Genomic DNA, 19,202 nt, shown 5'->3' on the forward strand with positions numbered 1-19,202 from the left:
CTGTATTTGGTCTGGAGCTGCCAGGGAGGATTTCCAGAGGAAGGGGCACTGGGCCTGTCAGAACTAAGAGGAGCCAGGGACCAGCAGGCACAAAGACCTGAAGGAGAGACAGCCTGGTGTGCACTTAAGAACATTCGCGAGTCTCGTGTGGGCAGGCACAAAGCACATGGTGAGGATGAGAGATGAGGAGGCTGGATTGGGAGACCCCTCGAGAAAGGCCTTGGACATTGTGCTTCGGAGTTTGAACGCTCTGGTTATGGGTGGGAAGATGCCACAGAAAGTTTTAAGAAGGGGAATGTCCATGTTTTAAAAATCTCATCTGGTGGAGGCTAAAGTAGAAGCTGGACTGAGGGTAGGAGAAACTGGAGATGAGGCAATAAATAAGGAAGCCACAGACACATCCGGATGAGAAAAGATGAGATCCTGAACTATGTGCGCACGCGCACACACACACACACACACACACACACAGTGGGTTCTGCCTTTACTAAAACACCTTAGCATGAATCCTACCTGGCTTCCAGCTCCCACAGAGCCCCCCAGGCCTGGCTCTGCCTCCCAGGGGTTCCCCTTAGCTACAGTACCCTATCCTCCTACTTCCCCTCGGTGGTAAGCCCAAATGGCTTTTCCCTTCCAGACTAACCTCAAGCCCAGAGTCTGAGGTGATTCAATAGTGCCTATGAGGTTGCGGTACTGGAAACCTCCTCCTGAGTGATGAAAGTACCAGGAGTGCGCGGGGCTTGACACCCACAGCACCCCCGGGGCCGTGCAGATGGAGAATACAACAGCTGCATTCGTTTCTGCAATCAGACCTTTAAATGAACATGGCAATTACAGCTACCAAGGGAAAGGGAAATTGGCATTTACTACTGATTTTTATAAACAAATGCAAAAAAAAAGAAAAAAAATCGCAACCCACAGCATGCACTGAAGGAAATAGGCAGTATTTACTGTGCCTTCGTTAACCGAGAAGCTCTTATTGGAAAGAAGGTGAAAGCTCCTGTGGAGTGCAGGATGTGGGTGGAGGATACATGATCTTTCAAATTTCTGGAACTCTTACATATAATAGGATGTCAACTTAGTAAAAGGGTCAGGGAGCTAAGTAGCATATGCTGGGTACCTACAATGCATCAGATGCTGGGTTAAGCAAGCACTTTAGATATATGTTACCTCTTTTTTTTTTTTTTTTTTAAATCCTGAAAACAACCGTGGGAGGTTGGAATTGTTAGCTCGGTCTGCATACAGGAAAGGTGGGGAGAGAAAGATCAAGTAGCCTATCTAAGATCATACAGCAGGTAAGTGGCAAGGGTGGGATGCAAACCCATGTCCCTCCAGGAACTCCAAAGCCTGAGTTCCTCCCATGGCACCTCCTCACAGAAATGTGAATGGTTCTGCCACCCGCCCCGGCTGGAAAAGCCCCTGAGGAAATCACCCTCATGGTACCATTTCCTAGCTCTACAGAATGTCAGCCTGGAAAGAGCCTTGGAAACAATCAACTCCTGACCTCCGGAAACAGAAGCTGGGAGATGGGTGTGGATCATTTCCCCCGGGGCCCCAAGGCCAAGAAGGAGGGCCCCTCAGTCTATAACTTGAGACACTTCTCTCCCTAACGAGTGTTCACCTCGCTGTATCAGCCTGAAGTTTTCCATCTCAGGAGTCAGGACTTTCCAACAAAGGCTTGTTATTCTTTTTTTTGTTGTTGTTGTTTTGTTTGTTTGTTTGTTTTCTTCTTTAATAAGATTTCTATTCTCATCTGAATCTAAAAAGGAGATGGGGAGGGAATAATGACTTTTCCTCTAGCAGATCTACTCAATGGGAAAGCATGACCTGAGTCTCCCCAATATACATAATCTCCTTCCACATGATCCTCCAAGAGAATGAGTAAGAAGTGATTAAATCACAGCAAAATGGTTTTATTTACAATTAGCGCTCAGTGTCTTGAAACACAAACCTCCCACCCAAATATTTGTCCCAAGGAGAGACATCTCCCCCACATGTTGTCATAACCGATTCCTGCTGGCACATAGCATACATCTGAGCACCCATATCCAGGACATAAATGATCACTTCCATAAAAAGGACTCAGAGGACACCCTTGTGTAGTGTTCAAATCCTAGAATCATAGACTTGAGCTTTTCTATTGTGTCTGGATTCAAAGCTGATCTTTCCTCAAAGGAAAAAAAGAATTCATAAACTCAGTCATGCTGATCTCAATGATGTTGTGGACAGAAATCCCCTCTGTTTTCTACAGACTACAATGATCAAGGGCATGAAAATGAAGCTCCACATTAAAGCAGGAAATCTCAAGGCGAAAGAAACACGAATATTCTTTCAAATTAAGCTAGAAACACAGCTTTGCTCTAAGAGTCATGTGATTCAAAGTCTGCAAGATGGGCAGAGAGTGGCGAGACACAGTCCTCTAACCATGTTTGGTTTGGGTGGGTGACTGGAGGTGAGTGTGGTTAGTTGGAGGTGGAAGAGAATGAAGTGAGTGGAGCTGATGGGAATCAGAACCCACCTCTGGGCATGTGATCTGAACATCGACCACTGGGCAGAGAGAGTGGATGTGAGGCCAGAACTGACCTCTGGCCTCAAGGTCAAACCATAGCCACCTACAGGTTTCTGCCCTAACTTCTACTATTCCCTCACTATTAAGAAGGGGGTATAGTTAAAAGGTAACAATTTGAGAGGTCCCTGATATAGGGAGAAGAGACAACAGAAACAAGACAATGGGACAGCCTTCTGGTGCTTAGACAAGACTCTTGCAAGGACATCTCTGGCACACTGGCTCCTGCAATAGGGGAATTCAGGCTTGGTGGAGATCCACAGAGCACATTAGCTTCTGGCACTAAAGGCTACCACAGCATGGAAACAAAAGAGAGTAGAGTATGGGGTTTCCCAAAGCTTGAGGGCTTCTGGGTCTTATTTCCCTGAACCTTGGGGGCCCTGACGTCCTTCAAGCTGCAGCTGTGCAAGGAAACTCCCATAGTATGCAGAGGTGAGTGGCTGTGAACCCAGTGCTGAGGCAACAGCTTTAGCCTGTGACCACTGTGTGCTCAAATGACACCACCTGGGACCTCAGGCCTCCTGCACTCATGGGGCCATCTGCAGCCGTCCAGCCCAGTTTGGCTTTCTTAAGAAGCTGCCTTACCTCTTCAGAGGTTCCCAGACCCACCAAAACAGTAATGCTCCACAGGCAGCCACAGCCACTCATTCTGACCTTGAACTATCCCACCTCACCTATCACGGACCTTGCTCCTCCCTCTTCCCTCTTCACCTCTCTTCCTGTCATGTTCTTCCTTCAATTATGGTCTCCAACAAGACACAGGACTCAATTCTTCTTGGCCTCCACCACTGGCCCACTTCCCCACTCGGGTTCTCTTCTCTCCTTCCTGGTTTGATGTCTCCCCTATTGCTACTTGGGGATACATCCCTCCCTTTCACCTTAGCCCCAGGATCTCATCTCCAGACTTGAGCACTTAATTCTGATGGGAAGAAATGGGAAAGAGAGGGTGTCTGACCCCCAGAGGCTAACATCATCATGCTCAACAACCTGGGAGTCAATCAAACACACATAATCTGATCTGTTTCATTGAGATCAGTGAGAGACACACGTTAGTACATCTCAAGAGAATGAATGCATAATATATATCTAAATTAAGTATAATTTTTAGTAATCCCTATGCAACTCCAATGGGCTAAATACCACATCCTGACACTAAGAAGAAAAGAAGAAAGTAGGAGAAAAGTCTCACTCCCTTGGTACAGAAAACAAGAAAGCAACAGTAAAATTAATAAAATGATTTAAGGCAGAAGTAGAATTATACCACCAACACCAGAGGCAAGTACATCAGAAGACGTTATTCTACCAAAGATGCTAATGTAGCACTTCCTCTCTGAGTGGGTTGATGGGAACTCCACTTCAGAGGCAAAACCAATGAAATAAATGCTTCCCCTGTGGAACGCAGAGAATGAAGAGTCCCTCAGATCTATAAACCGTCGGCTAAGTGGATGCAAATGTGTTTACAGCCTTCCTTCTTTGAAGCTACAATAGTATGAAATGTTTACAGGGTTAGGCCCCATTATAAAAATTCACTCCTTTGAAGAAGAAGTGAATTAAAGACGACCACTGCAGTGATCGGACACAGTGAGTTTCCCAAGATCAAAGTCTTGGGAAACCCATGGTGTAAAACCAAAGATCTTTTACAATTCTGCAAGAACTGTAAGACTATTAGCCTCCCAAGAATTCTCATTCTGGAAAGCTTGTTTTCATCATTGGATTTTCTATGATGTTCATAGTTTCGTGATTATAGTCATAGCATGTGACAGATGGCTTTGCCCAGATGACACCAAAGAATGTAAAAAAAACAAGAGTTTGTTCACTGTGGTATTCGTGCTGCTGATTCTTTTAAAACTTCACCTCTTTAAAAATCTTTAAATAGCTTTTTACCTAGACGAGTGACTGATACTGGGTGGAATTAGAAAAAAAAAAATAATAATTCCTATAAACTTCTGACCTTCTATTTTCCTTCTCCAGGAATCACGGTCCATAAAGACAAACCAGGACTCAGCAAAGGGAAAGACGAGCTAAAATTCAATCCAATGGAGAAAGTGACAACACTTTGTCCACGGAGGGCCAAATTTGTGAAAGGTTCATATTGCATGAACTTCAAATCCTTGTTTCTAGTCCACCTAAGTTTTCTCAAAAACAAAACACAGGAAGGAAATTCTCACCTAGAAAATACACTTTCCAAACGATGAATATTCTTTCCATTTTCAATGTAAGGAGTTATTGTTTTTCCAGGGGACTGAAGGAAAACATGGAAGAAAAACGAAGGCCCTTGGACTCCTACAGGTGTTAAAATAGGGTCTGCCCAGTCTTTGTGATAGGGGGAGGGCAGAAATGCCAGTTACCGCATGGGAGGCTGGGCGATGTCCCCATAATGACAAAAATGCTGGCTAAGGTGACCATGTTTAGCTAGATAAAGGCCAGTCACACCAATATGCAGAGTAAAACACTTAAAATAAAGCCACCCCAAGTTAGTAATTCCTTGTGTTTCCCCCAGTGCCAAAGTACTCCTTACGGAATTGCATGTTTTAAGAATTCCTGCATTTAACAATAATTCTCCAATGTTTAAAACATACAATGTGTAAACCAAGCAGAATTTCTGATCCTGGTATAAGATAACCAGTATTAATAGTTTTAATCTGTTTAATTCTAGGCAAAGACAAAGGAATATAATATCCTGATTAAGCTGTGTAAATTCCCAATGGATAAATATTAGGTTTCCATTTGTTTTTCTGGGATACTGACAATAAATCTTGGACTCCTACCGCTATGATGGAACTTAAGGAATTCTGGAACGGATGCAGACTTCTGCTTCCTTGGCACCTCTCACGTCTGTGTCCACCTCACCATCACCATATCAGGCCCTCCTCATCTCCTGTTTGGGAATGAATTCCTTCTTAACTAGTCTGACTGACTCTGCTCTTGTGCCCTCCACAGGCCAGAGTGAACTGCCTACTGCTCGAATCCCCTAGTGTCACATTCGAGTGTCCCCCTCCCTTCAGGACGAAGGTCAAACTCTTCAGGCAGGCAAGAATCAGCCCCAGACCCCCACCCAGCTGTGTCCCCTGCCTTGCTCTCCAACCTCAACACCCCACACACTCTGTCCTTCAGGATCACCGCACTTCCTCACATGCCATGCCGTTTTGCCATATTTGCTTGGGACACCTTTCCCCCACCATGTCCACCCAGGGAACCCCTTTATATCTTTTAGATATTTGCACTGACACACCAAAAAAATTAAGTAGTTACCTCAGGAGAGAGGTCAGAGCAAATTTCCCTTTTTACTTTATGGAACACATTATTATAAGGATCAAAGGTCATCCACTTTAAGAAACTTCACCCTTCTTTCTCCCCACTAAGGTAAAAATTACTTGGACATTACTAATAGCATATTTTTAATGTACTATAAAACCTATCATACTGCATTACATTTATGAGGTTTTAAGTCTGAACCCTAAGTTCCTTGAGGGTAAGGATTGTGACTGATGCATCTCATTATTTTTCAAACCCAACGCTCACTTGGGCTCTCTGGGCCCCGGTCTCCCCCCCCGCCCCAGAAAACAAATGCCTGCCTCACAAGGTTTTTGTGGGGATCCAATGAGATCACCCATCAGGAAGCACTTCATAAGCTCCAAAGGTAAGACACCAACCTCCTTCTTCCTTATTATTATGAGATGTGCTGAGGAAGGGTAGGAGGTGTTGCAGTAAACGGGGGGCAGCTGCATGGAGGGTAGGCAGCATGACAGGGAAAGTTGCAGGATGGAGTCCTGGCGAAGCTGAAGGAGAAGGACATAGAGTCCTGTCCCATCCATTCCACCTTCAAACTCCATTTCCAATCCAGCCACTTCTCTCCTCTGCCCTGCCACGCCCCACGTGCCAGCCCCATCTTTTCTTGCTCCCATGGCTTCCGAAGCCCCTTCTGATCTTCCTGCTTCTACTCTTGCCCTCCAAGCTGTTCTCCACCGAGAGATCTTTCATTAACGTAAATCCAGTCACATCACTTCCTTGCTTAGAACCATTTAAGAGGGTCCTGCTGTACTGGGAACGAAACCCGGCCCACAGACTCCATGGCCCTGATACTCTGGCCCCCAAGTCCTCTCCACCCTGATTTTAAGCAGCCCCCCACCACCCCCGCCCTTGCTCATCACACTCCCACTGGAATGCGTGTTGTCGGCGCTCAGAACCTTCCAGGACAAGCGGCTTGCTGCCTCCAGACTGAATGCGCTGTTCCCTCTGCCCAAAACACTCTTACCCTGGTTTTCTCTCCAGCTGCCTCCTCTTACGTTAAGGACCTTCGCAAATATCATCTCCTTAAGAGGTCTTTCCTCCACTGAAGTCAACCCTCTGTTGTTTCCTCACACTGGACCCTGCTCAATTCCTCTCCACCAACAATAACCGCCTGTATATTTCTGTTCCTTGACTTGCTATCTTTCTCGCGAGAGAGCTACAGGAAAAGCTTACTTTCTTCACAATTTTTTCTCTTCTTGGCAAGAACATATGTAAAGCATCTATAAGAGTACCTGGCTGGGTAGGCATTATGTGTTTATTCTTATTATTTCTAATATTATCATTCCAGCAATTATGAGTTCCAGAGGAGGCAGCTGACTCTGTGTCCAGTTGACTGGTAGAAGGTCACAGAACACCGAGCAGCTCAGTCAACAAAGAAACAGCTGAGGATGCTCAACCCTCCAGGCCAGGTGGGTTCATGAAGGCAGGGCAGTCCCTCTGCTCTGCAGGCCCTCCCTCCCAGTGCCTCCTGGCAGGCGAGCCCCCCGCCCCCGCACCCATGATCATCTTCCCCAGACATGGCCAGGCGGCTCCCGAGGCTCCTGAGATGCAAGGAGAAGCTGCTGCCAGCTCCTGGAGCGTGAGAATAGTGGAAATCTTTCAGCTCTGATGGGCAGATTTCAAAGCCTGTTTCTAAAAATGGCTGTTAATAGGTTGGGTTTTTTTTTTCCACACCTACTATATCTGTGCCTGCTTTATCAGGTGGCAACAGCATTGCTATTCACTGTCCTGTGACCTGAAGAGATCTTACTAGTCAAAACAAATAATCATGGGGTGGAAAAGACCAAAAATAAAAGAGATAAGAAGGGAGAGCATGATGGGAGGGTAAGCTTCCTGTCAAATGCTTTGTCTTCATGATCGTGTTACTGCAGAGGAAAACACAAAACCTGAAATGAAGGTGGGAGTCAGGAGCAGGTCTATTCTTCAGAAATGGACATCCAAGGAGTGACAGCAGGAACTGTGACAGCAGATGGTTAGATTTGCAACATATGACAATGTTCAATATTAAAACATCTCCTTTCTATGGAGAGACTGGAAGGCATGCCATGTAAGTCGATGAGGCTGATGTAGGCACTATTTTAGGAGGGCAGGCAAAGTGCTGCCTTTCAAAGGCAGCAGGTCTAGGACACAGACACCATCCAAGAAGGGCCAGGATCACCCTCCTCAACTCACTTCCTGAGCAGGCCGTCTGGGCCTCTGAAACCTTACCTGTAAAATCATTGTAATGTGTTAGTTGGACAAGATGACCTATTAATAGTCTTTGGAGGAATGCTCATCCTGAGTTCCAACAGAGGGAGGATGCTCATTTAAAATATTTTCATGCATGTATTTATTAATTACCCACAGCAGAGTGTATGGAGACAGTAGGACTCTCATACTCCCTGCCCAATCTGGCCGCCAGCTTGGTGAAGTGCACCATGCCCGATTTAGCTGGATTTGAAGCAACATTTTAACTTTTATGCTAAACGCCCATAGCCGACGTTTTCTTGTCTTGCTGTCTTGATACCATAATCTCATGAGACTGAGAGTGCTATAGTGACAGACAGAAAGACAGAGACATGATACATAGACACACTGGCAGATAAACAGATCAGCTAAATTTGGATTTTTCAGTCAGTTTTTAAAACCTTGGTTAGGATGTGCCGAAATGTTGGGACAAAGTCCCAGGATTCCTGCAGGGTATGATGGTAGCCCCTCCCTTCGACCCTAGTTTCAACTTCCAGAAGTACCAGCTCTTCAAATGAGTTTTCTGCTGCTGCAGACATTTTTATTCAAGTTTCTTTCAGACAAACATCTAGAACATCCAGCTTAAGCTCTATCGAGTACAGAGAAATTATCATTTCTCTACCCAACATGCCTCTTCCCTGACTTATTCCTCTTGTACCGAACCTCTGCCAAAATCGGATGTATCCATGCCGATGGAAAATGAGTTTGGATCCCCTGATCTTCCCTTCTCCTTGGGACTGGATGCTCTAAGAGGGCAGGTCCACACCCTACAGTCTGATGCCTTGTGTTAGGAGTGGAGCAGAAGCTTCAGAAACATGGATTGACTGAGAACTAACCGAGCACTTACAATGTGCTTGACATACATTATTTCATTTAATCATTAGAGCACACTTGTGAGGTAGGTATATTTTATTATCATCCCCATTCCCGGATGAGAAACTGAGGCTTAAAAATGAAGGGGCCTTTCCAAGGTCCCAAATCTAGTGAATGACCGAGCTGGAGCTGGAACCTTGGGTTTCTCTGAGTTCGAATACCTAGCTGGTAGCCTGAGTGCTCTGCTGCATACCACCTGGTCATAGTCCATGCCCCTGGGAGGCCACACGCAATTGATTTGAGCTGACTACATTCCTTCAACTTCCAAAACCCTTTAACCTGCTGTTAGTTACAGCAGGCCTGAATCTGACGTCTTTTTTTTTTTAAGATTTTATTTATTTATTTATTTATTTATTTATTTATTTATTTATTTATTTATTTGAGAGCGAGTGAGAGAGAAACAGCATGAGAGGGGAGAGGGTCAGAGGGAGAAGCAGGCTCCCTGCTGAGCCAGGAGCCCGATGTGGGACTCTATCCCAGGACTCCGGGATCATGACCTGAGCCGAAGGCAGTCGCTTAACCGACTGAGCCACCCAGGCGCCCTGAATCTGACGTTTTTAAAGCTGTCTCAAGGATGAGAATAAAGAATCTCACAATAAAGGTGCTGTTCTTTAGATGAAGTACATCTGGCCCAGCATCAGAGCAGGAGACTCTCTTAAAGCAATGGATTCCCGAAACTTCTATGACCAGAATAAAAGATCTCTCCTGGCTTCCAAAATCCTCCAAGTCCCATGGAGAATCTAAATATAATTTATATTGTCACCATCTTTTTAGAAGAGATGGCCAATGGGGTTGTATGTTATCCGTCTTCACCATAGTGGTTTCTGATCAGTCCAGGAGGGAAGGTGAAAGGGATTCATGTAACTAATTGTTATTGGGGGTACACTTCGAAGAAGCCATTGTGGCTGGCCATGCAATGCCTGAGACGTGGTTCTGGCTCTGAAGATGACATCAAGATGGAGACAATCATGCATACCATGAATGTCTACTGAGACCAAATGTGGAAGAGAGCCATGACTACATAAGCAAAATGCCCAAGGAGTGGAAAGAATGAATGAGTCACTTCCATGCGGCTCATCAAGGAAGGTGGTGTGGCAGAGGTGGCCCCGGAAAGCACAAGTACCTGTGTGCCTCCCATTACACAGACCTCCTGAACTGAACTTCCTGCTTATTAACCGGTTCCACCATCACCCCTCTTACACTATAGGCTCCTTGAAGGCCAAAGAAGTGTATTTACCACTGGGTTTCCACTGCCTAAAAAAGAATAGATAATGGAGCAAATGTCGATTGAATAACTTTGATAAACAAACGAGTCTTGGGAGAATTACACACACTTAAAGGGTGAAGAGAAGGCACCCAGTGATCCTTAAAATTCTCTCCAACTCCCAGAGTCTGATCTAACAGAGCCGGTGGAAGTGCTAACAGTCTGTCAGAGGCCCATGACAGGGAATGGCCCAGAGCATCAGACTCCATGTGCCAACTCAAGCGTGAGGGCACCTGTAGTCCAGAAGTGGCTGTGCATCATAGTGGGGGAGGACGTGGACCTACAACCAGATTGCCTGGGTTCAAGACCCAGCTCTGCCATTATGACTGTGGGCGAGTTAGCTAACCTAGCCAACCTCCTGTGCCTCAGTTTCCTCATCTGTAATATAACAGTGTACTGCACAACATTGTGGTATTATATGAAATGAGTTAATGCATCGAAAATGCGTAGAACAATTCTGGGCACATTGCATGTCCTAAAAAAATGCTAGCTCATATCATTATTACTTAAGTTCCCTCCACAAGGCATTCCCCTAGGGAAGGAAATTCGGTATGGTAGGAATCTGGCTTGGAAAACTCACCACCTCCTTCAGAAACCAGAGAAAGAGGTAATAGAGGCTGTCTACTGTGAGTGGAGACCCAGCTCCACTTTAGACGTGAAGGCACTTGGCTTCCTTTCTCCTTATTGGGAAAGCCATGGGACACCTCAGTAACTTAGGAGGCATGCAAACTCGTGCAGACAGTAGCTCCCTCCTTCTATTTTCAGAAAGAACAAAGCAAAACAAAACAAAGGAACTCACAGGGTCTGCTCCCTCCAGAGTTCCACACCTCCAGGGAGTATGTTTCAGGATCACTTGTGCAATGGGCATCATGTAGCTCTACTACCCAACAACAGTGCAGAATCCAGACACGATGCTTTAAAAAAAAAATAATATTCTCAAGTTGCTAATCATTCAATTCAATTCTATAGTCCCTCCAGCTTTCAATAAAACTTCTAAAAGCAAATGCAGCTTTGATTTTCTCTTATTCAAGTTCCTCAAAGCTGATGATCTTTCCATCAAAAAATCCCTCTCCTCAAGTGACTGGGTGCATTTTACTCTTTACTTTGGTCGGAACTGTGTTGTAAGCAGGCTGCCCGGCAACCATTTGGGTACAGAATGAATGCATGCTTTTAACCACTGACCTCAGCACCCCAACAGGAGGGTATCCCTCAGATTTTCATCACACCATCATAGAGCATCTTTTGTGCTCTGCATCAGAGAGGCAGTCAGACACCACCCCCAAAGGATTTCCCAATGTACTTTCTACACATCAAAGTGAAGGTCTGGAAGCAGACTATAGTCCATGTCTTTGCAAACAAAAGTGCTGCACATTAGTGATCCCTTTGCAAGGGAATAAATGAAAATGTAAATGAAAGGCCTTTTTCTCCCCTCTCACTACAAAACTGGCATTTGGAAAGAAGAGGGTAAATGATAAAAGAAACCTCTGGTAGAAATGACAAAAATTTAAACTAAAATAAAGCCATAACCCCAGAGCTTACAAAGATCCAAGAGGACCAAGAGAAGCTGGAAACAGGGAGACTGGGGATGAGCCCGAGAAAGTATCCACAGACATTCCACCTTGAAAGCCCAGAGTAGATTGGCTTAGATGCCAGCTGGCCCAAGTCTGAGCCAGACAACATGTATTTCTGTATGGGATGTGCCCTCCAGCGTCGCTATTTCCACGATCTAGATTTTGCTGTTTACAATCATTTTTAGAACAGGTGGCAGGGTTCCTGTGTTAACATTTTATTACATGAAAATAAACACACTGCCTCTAGAAGATAACTAATGGTATGCAGGCAAACCTTGAAATGAGGCTATTTTATGGGGTTTCCACAGAATACAAATGTCACCCGTGTGAGATGAGTGAACTTCTAAAAGTTGGTCTGAATGTTATTTACTTGGCCCTAGTGATCTGCAATCCAGATAGAGGTGATCCTGGGCATACCAACACTGCATAGGGGGGCCCTTGGGGGAGGAGAGGCACCAGGGTGAAAGACGGGGGCTTTGGTGAAAAGGGAGGTGAAAGGAAGGGATGAGAGGAAGGAGCCTCAGCAGATGTGTCTCTGAATGACTTACTCATCCAATAACTGTTTACTAAGCGCCAAATACGGGCCAGGCACTGTTCTGAGTACCTTGGATACATCAATGAACAAATAAGTCAAAAATGTCTGCCCAAATGGAGCTTACATTATAGTGGGGAAACGCAAACAATAAATAAGAGATATATTCGGTAAGGTAATTAAATAATATACTAGGAAGTATCAAATACCTGGGGGGGAAGTAGACCACATTAAGGAGGACCAAGAAAATTGCAGGACATTCACAAGTGCATCTGGTGGGGCAGAGTGGGTCTCACTGAGAAAGGGAGAAGCCTTGAAGAAGGTGAGGGAGTTAACCATGTGGCTATTGAGGGGACGTGTGTTCAAGGAAGGGGGAATAGCCCATGCAAAGACTTGACGCAGGAGCATGATTAGAGTGTGTGAGGAACAGCAAGGAGGCCAGCTGGCAGCGAGTGAGGCTGAAGAGCAGCAAAGATGAGGTCAGAGGGGGTCCAATCAGGCAAGGTATTCTAAGGACTCTGACTTAGTGGGGTTTGAGCCGAAGAGTGACATGGTCAAACAGTTTTAAAAGGATCACGCTGGCTGTTGTGTGCAGAATAAACAAGAGGAGCTCAGCGGGGAGCAAGGACAGCAGCTAGGAGGCCCCTGCAGTTACCCAGCCAAGAAATGTCAGTGGCTTAGGTCAGGGTGGGACCCATGGTGAGCAGGGGCTGGATTCCAGACCTAGTCCAAAAATAGAGCGACAGAACTATTTGGGGGACTGGATATGGGGTCTGAAGGAAAGAGAGTAGTTGAGGATGTGTACCAGGTTTTAGCCTCCCAAGAGGTGGTTATGAGAATCAGAAGGAAGATGACAGGAAGGTGGTAGACCAATGAGGAGGCTCCTGCAAAATCTAGACATAAGATGATGAAGGAGTGAATAGGGCTGGTGGTAGAAGGGATGTAGAGAAACAGATGGATTTTATTTTTTATTTTTTTTAAAGATTTTATTTATCTATTTGAGAGAGAGACAGAAATAGTGACAGAGCATGAGTGGGGAGGAGAGGGAGAAGCAGGCTCCCCACTGAGCAGGGAGCCCCACGTGGTGCCTGATCCCAGAACCCTGGGATCATGACCTGAGCCGAAGGCAGATGCTTAACCGACTGAGCCACCCAGGTGCCCCGAAACGGATGGATTTTAAAGTTTGGGATAAAATTGACAGTAAAAACATTAAAGTTTCAGAGAAGCATTTTGTGGCAGTTTCCCCAATATCCAGTCTCTCTTTCCTTAGTAGGTATAGGAATGTTAGCTGTGCATATGGATCCCTGGCAAAAGATTACATTTCCCAGGTTCTCTTGCAGCTAGCTGTAGCCTATGACCAAGTCCTAGCTAGTTGACTGTGGGTGGAAATGATATCCGCAATGTTCAAATTGTGCCCTCCCAAGGCATTTCCCCTTTATTCTGGTTTCTGCGTGGAATCGACGGCAGAGGCTAGGGCAGCCATCTTGGACCATGAAACGTAAGATGCACACTGAGGATGGAGAGCAACAACATCAAGCCACACACTGACCTGCAGTTGTCTACCCAGGCTTGTTGATAAGAGAGAAACACACTTCTAGCTTGTTTAAGCCTCCGTATTGGGGTTTGCTTCCTTACAGCTGCCTAAACTTTGGACAAACTAATACAAGTTCTGTCAGCCATTCTAAGCACAAAGCCCTGACACCAAATGCTATCAATCCCATGAAGTCAGAACTGTAGTCAACAAGGTAGGATTTAATTCCAACCTGCCTCTCCTTGTTTGCTCTTAAAATATTGGAGCAATATTTGAGGTTCAATGCCCTGAGTCACTGCACAAGAGACTCCAGTGTAGAGTGAACTCATGCTTCATGGAAATAGTGTTGACTTAGTAACCCATTGCTTCTCTGTCAGTCAGGGGGGCCCAATTCAACATCCTGTCCGAAGCAGAGGTCTCATGAAGACACCTTATGCTGTCTACTTTGGGGGCAGAAAACAGCATCACCAACAGACTTCTAAATCTCCGTACCACCCAGCCACCATCTCCTGATTGATCGATGAGCCAAGTGTGGGACAGACTCCCCTCATGCAAAGGAGGCAAGATCAAGTTCTAAGCCGGCACCAAATAAAAACACATACTTTAACCAAAGTCATGTCCTCGCTGTGTAAGGATCTAATGACTCACCACTGCATACAGAAGAGATGACGCTGAAACCCGTGCCACCTCAGATGTGCGGCCAATGCTGCAGCACTGGCCACTGGACCTTTACACGTTCAGTAACCTCCAGGCACCAGGTCCACGTAGGAAGGCAGTGTTCTACAGGGTCCTGCAGTTCTGAGGCCCCCTGCATGAAACGCACTGGCGCATAATCACAGTGATCTGACGTAGCACTGTTCTCACTCGTTCTTTCCCTGACTATCAAGCTCAAGAGAAAAAACTGCAGAGAAGCAAGTAGAGGGGTGGTGGAAGGCAAAAATCATTGTTGTCATGTGGGTCAAAGGAGGAAGTTGATGCGCTCTGAGAGATAACAGACTCCTTCAGTGAAATGCCCCTTAAGGGGCATTATCTGGGGATAAGGGCCAAGTAGGTATAATCCCTCCAAACAGACCATTGGTAGGTATTTTTCTAGACAACGAGGGCATCAGGCTAACTGTAAAGTAGTGGCACTAATATTAATAAAGTTGAGAGCAAAGGGGTCATGACTTGATTGAGGTCATTTAAAGAGCAAATATTCATTAGAGAATTCAATAGAGAATATCATGTGTCAAAACTGTCTGCATGGTGCTCAGGGTCTAATGTGGAAGACACACCATCCAGCCCTTATAACAGGGTGCTCAGGGCCAAAAGGAAACAAACACAGAGCAATAAGACAAGTATGTGTGTGTGGGGGGGGACTCAAATCTTGTTTCAGGAGCAGGGAATAGGACAGCCCTTCCCAAGAGAGGCTATAGGTAAGTTGAGGCCAGAAATGGTTTGAAGACCCATTTGCTACCTGAATAGAATGGGGATGATACCTGCCTATGAAGATACCCCAATGAAATGGGGTTCATCATTGCCTATTTAATGTAAGTAAAATATGGCTGATATCTTGTAATACATAATCAAAGATCTGCTCTGTTGCCACAGTCAACATGAATAATAGAAGACGTCCTATACTTTACATCCCCGTACTTATTTTATAACTGGAAGTTTGCACCTCTTAATCTCCTTCACCTATTTCACCCATCCCCCCACCTTCCTCGCCTCTGGCAACAACCACACCTGAAACTAATATATTATATGTCAACTATGTCAATTTAAAAAAATAGTTAAAGATTAAAATTAAAAAGAATCTAGTAAACACATTCCCAGAATGTAATGCTAATTTTCATGTTCATAGCCTTGCTAGATCCTTCAGGAACTACCCTATGCCAGCCACAAACACATGAAACTCAGCCCCTGCCATGGAGGCGCTCACAGTCTAGCAGAAAAAAATCCACCTACAGACCCGCACTCTAAGTGCAGTTACCTTCCAAGCGGCCGTTCTCTTACTTCCTCAGGGATAACCTCAGTTGTTCTGTTTAACTCAGCAATTCTCCCCAGCTGGCTGATGGAAAGAGCCAACCTTCAAGCCTTCCCTGGAGACTCTCAGAGTGCTGGAGGTCAGTGGGACAGCAAGAGGGGGACGCTCCAGAGGGAAGTGAAGGGCGTCCTCAACAGCTCCCTACCCTCCTGCTCCCTCCACTGCTTCTCCCCCTGCTCTCCCCAGGGGTGAACAGGGATGCCATCAGGCTCCCTCTGCATCACCCCAGATACTCACCTCACTCCAGACCAGCATCAACTGACTTCAGGGACATACCAAAACAATCTTGAGCATTACGAAAGGGTCAGGTCCCCTAGATTTATGGACAACGTCCCATTTATACTATTTAGAAGGAAAAAAATTATATCAGGGACAAGGGAAGAGTGCTTTTAAGGAGCCATAAACCTAGGGCTAAAAAAAAACATTCAAGCCCCCCCCTTTATTTTTTTTTAACTGGTCACAAAGCAGTAAAGTGCTGATTGATAATATGCCAGTACTTCTAAGGCAAGTATTGTCAAAACGACTGGAGTTTGTAGTGGGAGTTTATTGTTTTGCTTTCCAGCACCAATCCCTTCTTCATCTGATGACAGGACACAGATTTGCTGTGGAGGAGCCACATCCCCTTATTCCAAACCAGTTGGAGTGGCCCTACCTTAAACTTTATCTTTAATTCCAGGGGTGAGCCCTGACTGGCTTAAATTACAGTAATTGGTTTGAGAATAGGAAGGGAATTTAATCAGAGTTGATGAGACAGAAGGACTCTTTCTCTGAGGCTTCAGAGAAAGTATCCTCCCCTCCCAAAGAAAGTGTCTTTCTATCCTTGCACAGTGTGGTGTGAGAAAAGGAGATAGGAGATTATACCAGCATTGAAGTGAAAGACTCCACTGGCTGGAGCCTGACATTGTAGAAGCAGAACAGAGCCAGAGAGAACCTGCATCCTTAGAGATGCCATCTGGACTGCTGGGTCAAGACTTGCCTGCAACAACCCTTCCTCTAGATATTTAAAGAAGGTTTTTGTTGGTTAAGCCAGTTTGAGTTGAGTTTTCTAACATTTGCTACCAAAGCAATTACAATTCATAAAACACCTTAAGTATCCCAAAGTAGTAATATACAAAGGACTTAAAGTCTCTTTGGGGGGAGCAAGGAGTAGTGCGATAAGCAGAGTGAAAGATTTTTTTTCTTAGCTTCTTCTATTAATTCTGTAGAAAATAATCCCAATACTTAGCATCTGTATAATTGTTCCTATTTCTCAAAAACACATTTTCCACATGTATTTCCTCACTTAAATTTCACAATTCTGAGTCAAAGAAATTATTAAAAATTTTTATTTTGTCGTAATTACCTATTTATCAAGCACTCTATATAGTTTAAAATACTATTTCAAGTTCAGTAATTCATTTGATTGTCATAATAACCAGATGAGGTAGGAATGGCGGTTCTGTCATAATATCCACTTTAGGCGGGAGAAAGTTGAACCTGAATATCTACCTGAAAGTAGATATTAAATGAGATGCCCAAGTTAATTTGAGAAGGTATCAGGAGACAGGCCTTAAATCCAGGTCTCTTGCTTCCAGGGTTTTAACTCCAGTAATACTAAACTCTACTCCCAGAATCTTAAGCACCACGTTCTGAATTCCAGTGGCAGGGCCAGAACTAACTAGTTGGTGACCTTGAGCTAATCCCCTTTGTTTTGTTTTCTCATCTGTAAAAGGAGAGACTTGAATTAGGATCTTTGATGCCTCATCAAGGTCTAAACGTTCTGTAATTCTAGCCTTTCTTTTTCCCCCAGCTCTCAAAAATAATCTTTTTCTCAGAATAATAATTACAGCCTTAGCTGACGTTTGTTCTCACTGGGTGTCAGGTACTGTGCTAAGAACTCTGCCTCCATTTTCTCTTTAAATTTCACAACACACCAGGGACAACTGTCTCTCATTTACACATAAGAAAACGTGGACTTGACAGAGACTAAATGAACTACCCACGACCAACAGAATTAGTAAGCCTCAGGGGGAGCTCTGACCACAGGTCGTACTGGTCAAGAAGACCTTGACCCAGTCTTTATTGTTCTTGTGGAAGAAATAAGGCTCCCTGCATTACTCGTCATCTTTTTCCAAGCGGAAGAGGGGTGGGGAGGGGAGAAAAAAAAAAAAAAAAAGCCAAACCAACTCACATCAAGCCTCTGCAAGGCAAAACTGAAAGGGCGCCTGGGAGGATCCAGCCCAGACCCAGGGGGCGGGGCGCCCCTCCCCGCCAGCCACAGGACAGCGGCGTGGGCCGCCCTACCCCCGTTACCTTGTTGAGATGCGGGTTCCTGGTGACATCGTATCCGCGCTTCTTCAGAGGCACCGGGCGAGCAGGGCCTGATTTGGAGTGGCAGCCTCGGGCGGGCGCGGAGGGCGTCCAGCGCGGGATTCCGCCACAGGCCCGGCCCTGCTGGAGCGCCAGCCGCGCGCCCGTGCCCAGCGCGGCGCCCATGGTCCTTGAGCAGACCTGGCACCGGGGAGAAACCAAGGTCAAGGGCGCCTGACGGCCAACAAGGAGCCACGCGCGCCGCAGGGCACCGGGTCTAAGCCCGGAGTGCGTCCTCGGGGAGAGGGCAGGGGGGCCTGAAGGGTGAAAGGCACCAGTTCGCCGCCCCTCCTCGGCTGCCACCTGCGCGGCTCTCCCGACTAGCTTGCGGTGCGCAGGCCTAGCCAAGCCCCCGGCAAAGCGAAAGCAAGCCCAGGAAGCAGATCGGGTGCGGGTGACCGCTCGCGCCACCACCGCCCCCATCCCCGCGAGGAAGAGGCCACTACGTGGCGAGAGGCCCCGAACCTCCAACCTCGCTCGGTGGCTCGCCTGGATCCCTCCTTCCCCAGCCCACCTGTGCTGCGCCCAGAGCTGATGTCGCGGGCGGGGCGAGGCGCTGCGGTCCGCTGTTCCCCTCCTGCCAATGGCTGCACCGCACCCGCGGCCGCGGGAACGCAGGGCTTAAGCGTTCTGGAAAGAGAGGTCCCCAAACCCTTTTTCGCAGTGCGGGACTTTCCCTGAAGACGCGCGTGGAGCGCCTCATAACCGTGTGCACGTGCCTCCCCAGTGACAAAATGAAGCTCAGAATGCCTCCTGAGCGTCTCCATCTTGACCAGCTGAAAGCATGGAGGGTGTTAAGAGTTTAGGGAGTACAAAGATACAAAAGTAGGGATCCGAAGGGGTAAGTGCACCCCGATGTTTATAGCAGCAATGTCCACAATAGCCAAACTGTGGAAAGAGCCAAGATGTCCATCGACAGATGACTGGACAAAGAAGATGTGGTATATATATACAATGGAATATTATGCAGCCA

General features: G+C 46.1%; 1 protein-coding gene across 6 annotated transcripts in view; it reads right to left on the bottom strand.

Moving 5' to 3' along the window:
- ME3 (malic enzyme 3) overlaps positions 1-18,891 on the bottom strand; it is a 188,374-nt gene extending 169,483 nt beyond the window's left edge. For 2 of the 6 annotated variants that reach the window (XM_006736201.3, XM_081798984.1), the window contains exon 1: positions 18,173-18,636. In XM_006736201.3, coding sequence (XP_006736264.3) covers positions 18,173-18,355 — 183 coding nt within the window. In that variant the 5' untranslated portion in view covers positions 18,356-18,636. Of the gene's footprint in view, positions 1-11,019; positions 11,135-18,172; positions 18,644-18,743 lie in introns of those variants that run through there. The other 4 variants (XM_081798983.1, XM_081798985.1, XM_081798982.1 and 1 more) reach the window with 4 other exon arrangements.
- Positions 18,892-19,202: the final 311 nt, after the last annotated feature.

The sequence above is a fragment of the Leptonychotes weddellii genome, chromosome 11, assembly GCF_054177405.1.
Source record: "Leptonychotes weddellii isolate Sample4059 chromosome 11, ASM5417740v2, whole genome shotgun sequence".
NCBI lineage: Eukaryota > Metazoa > Chordata > Mammalia > Carnivora > Phocidae > Leptonychotes > Leptonychotes weddellii.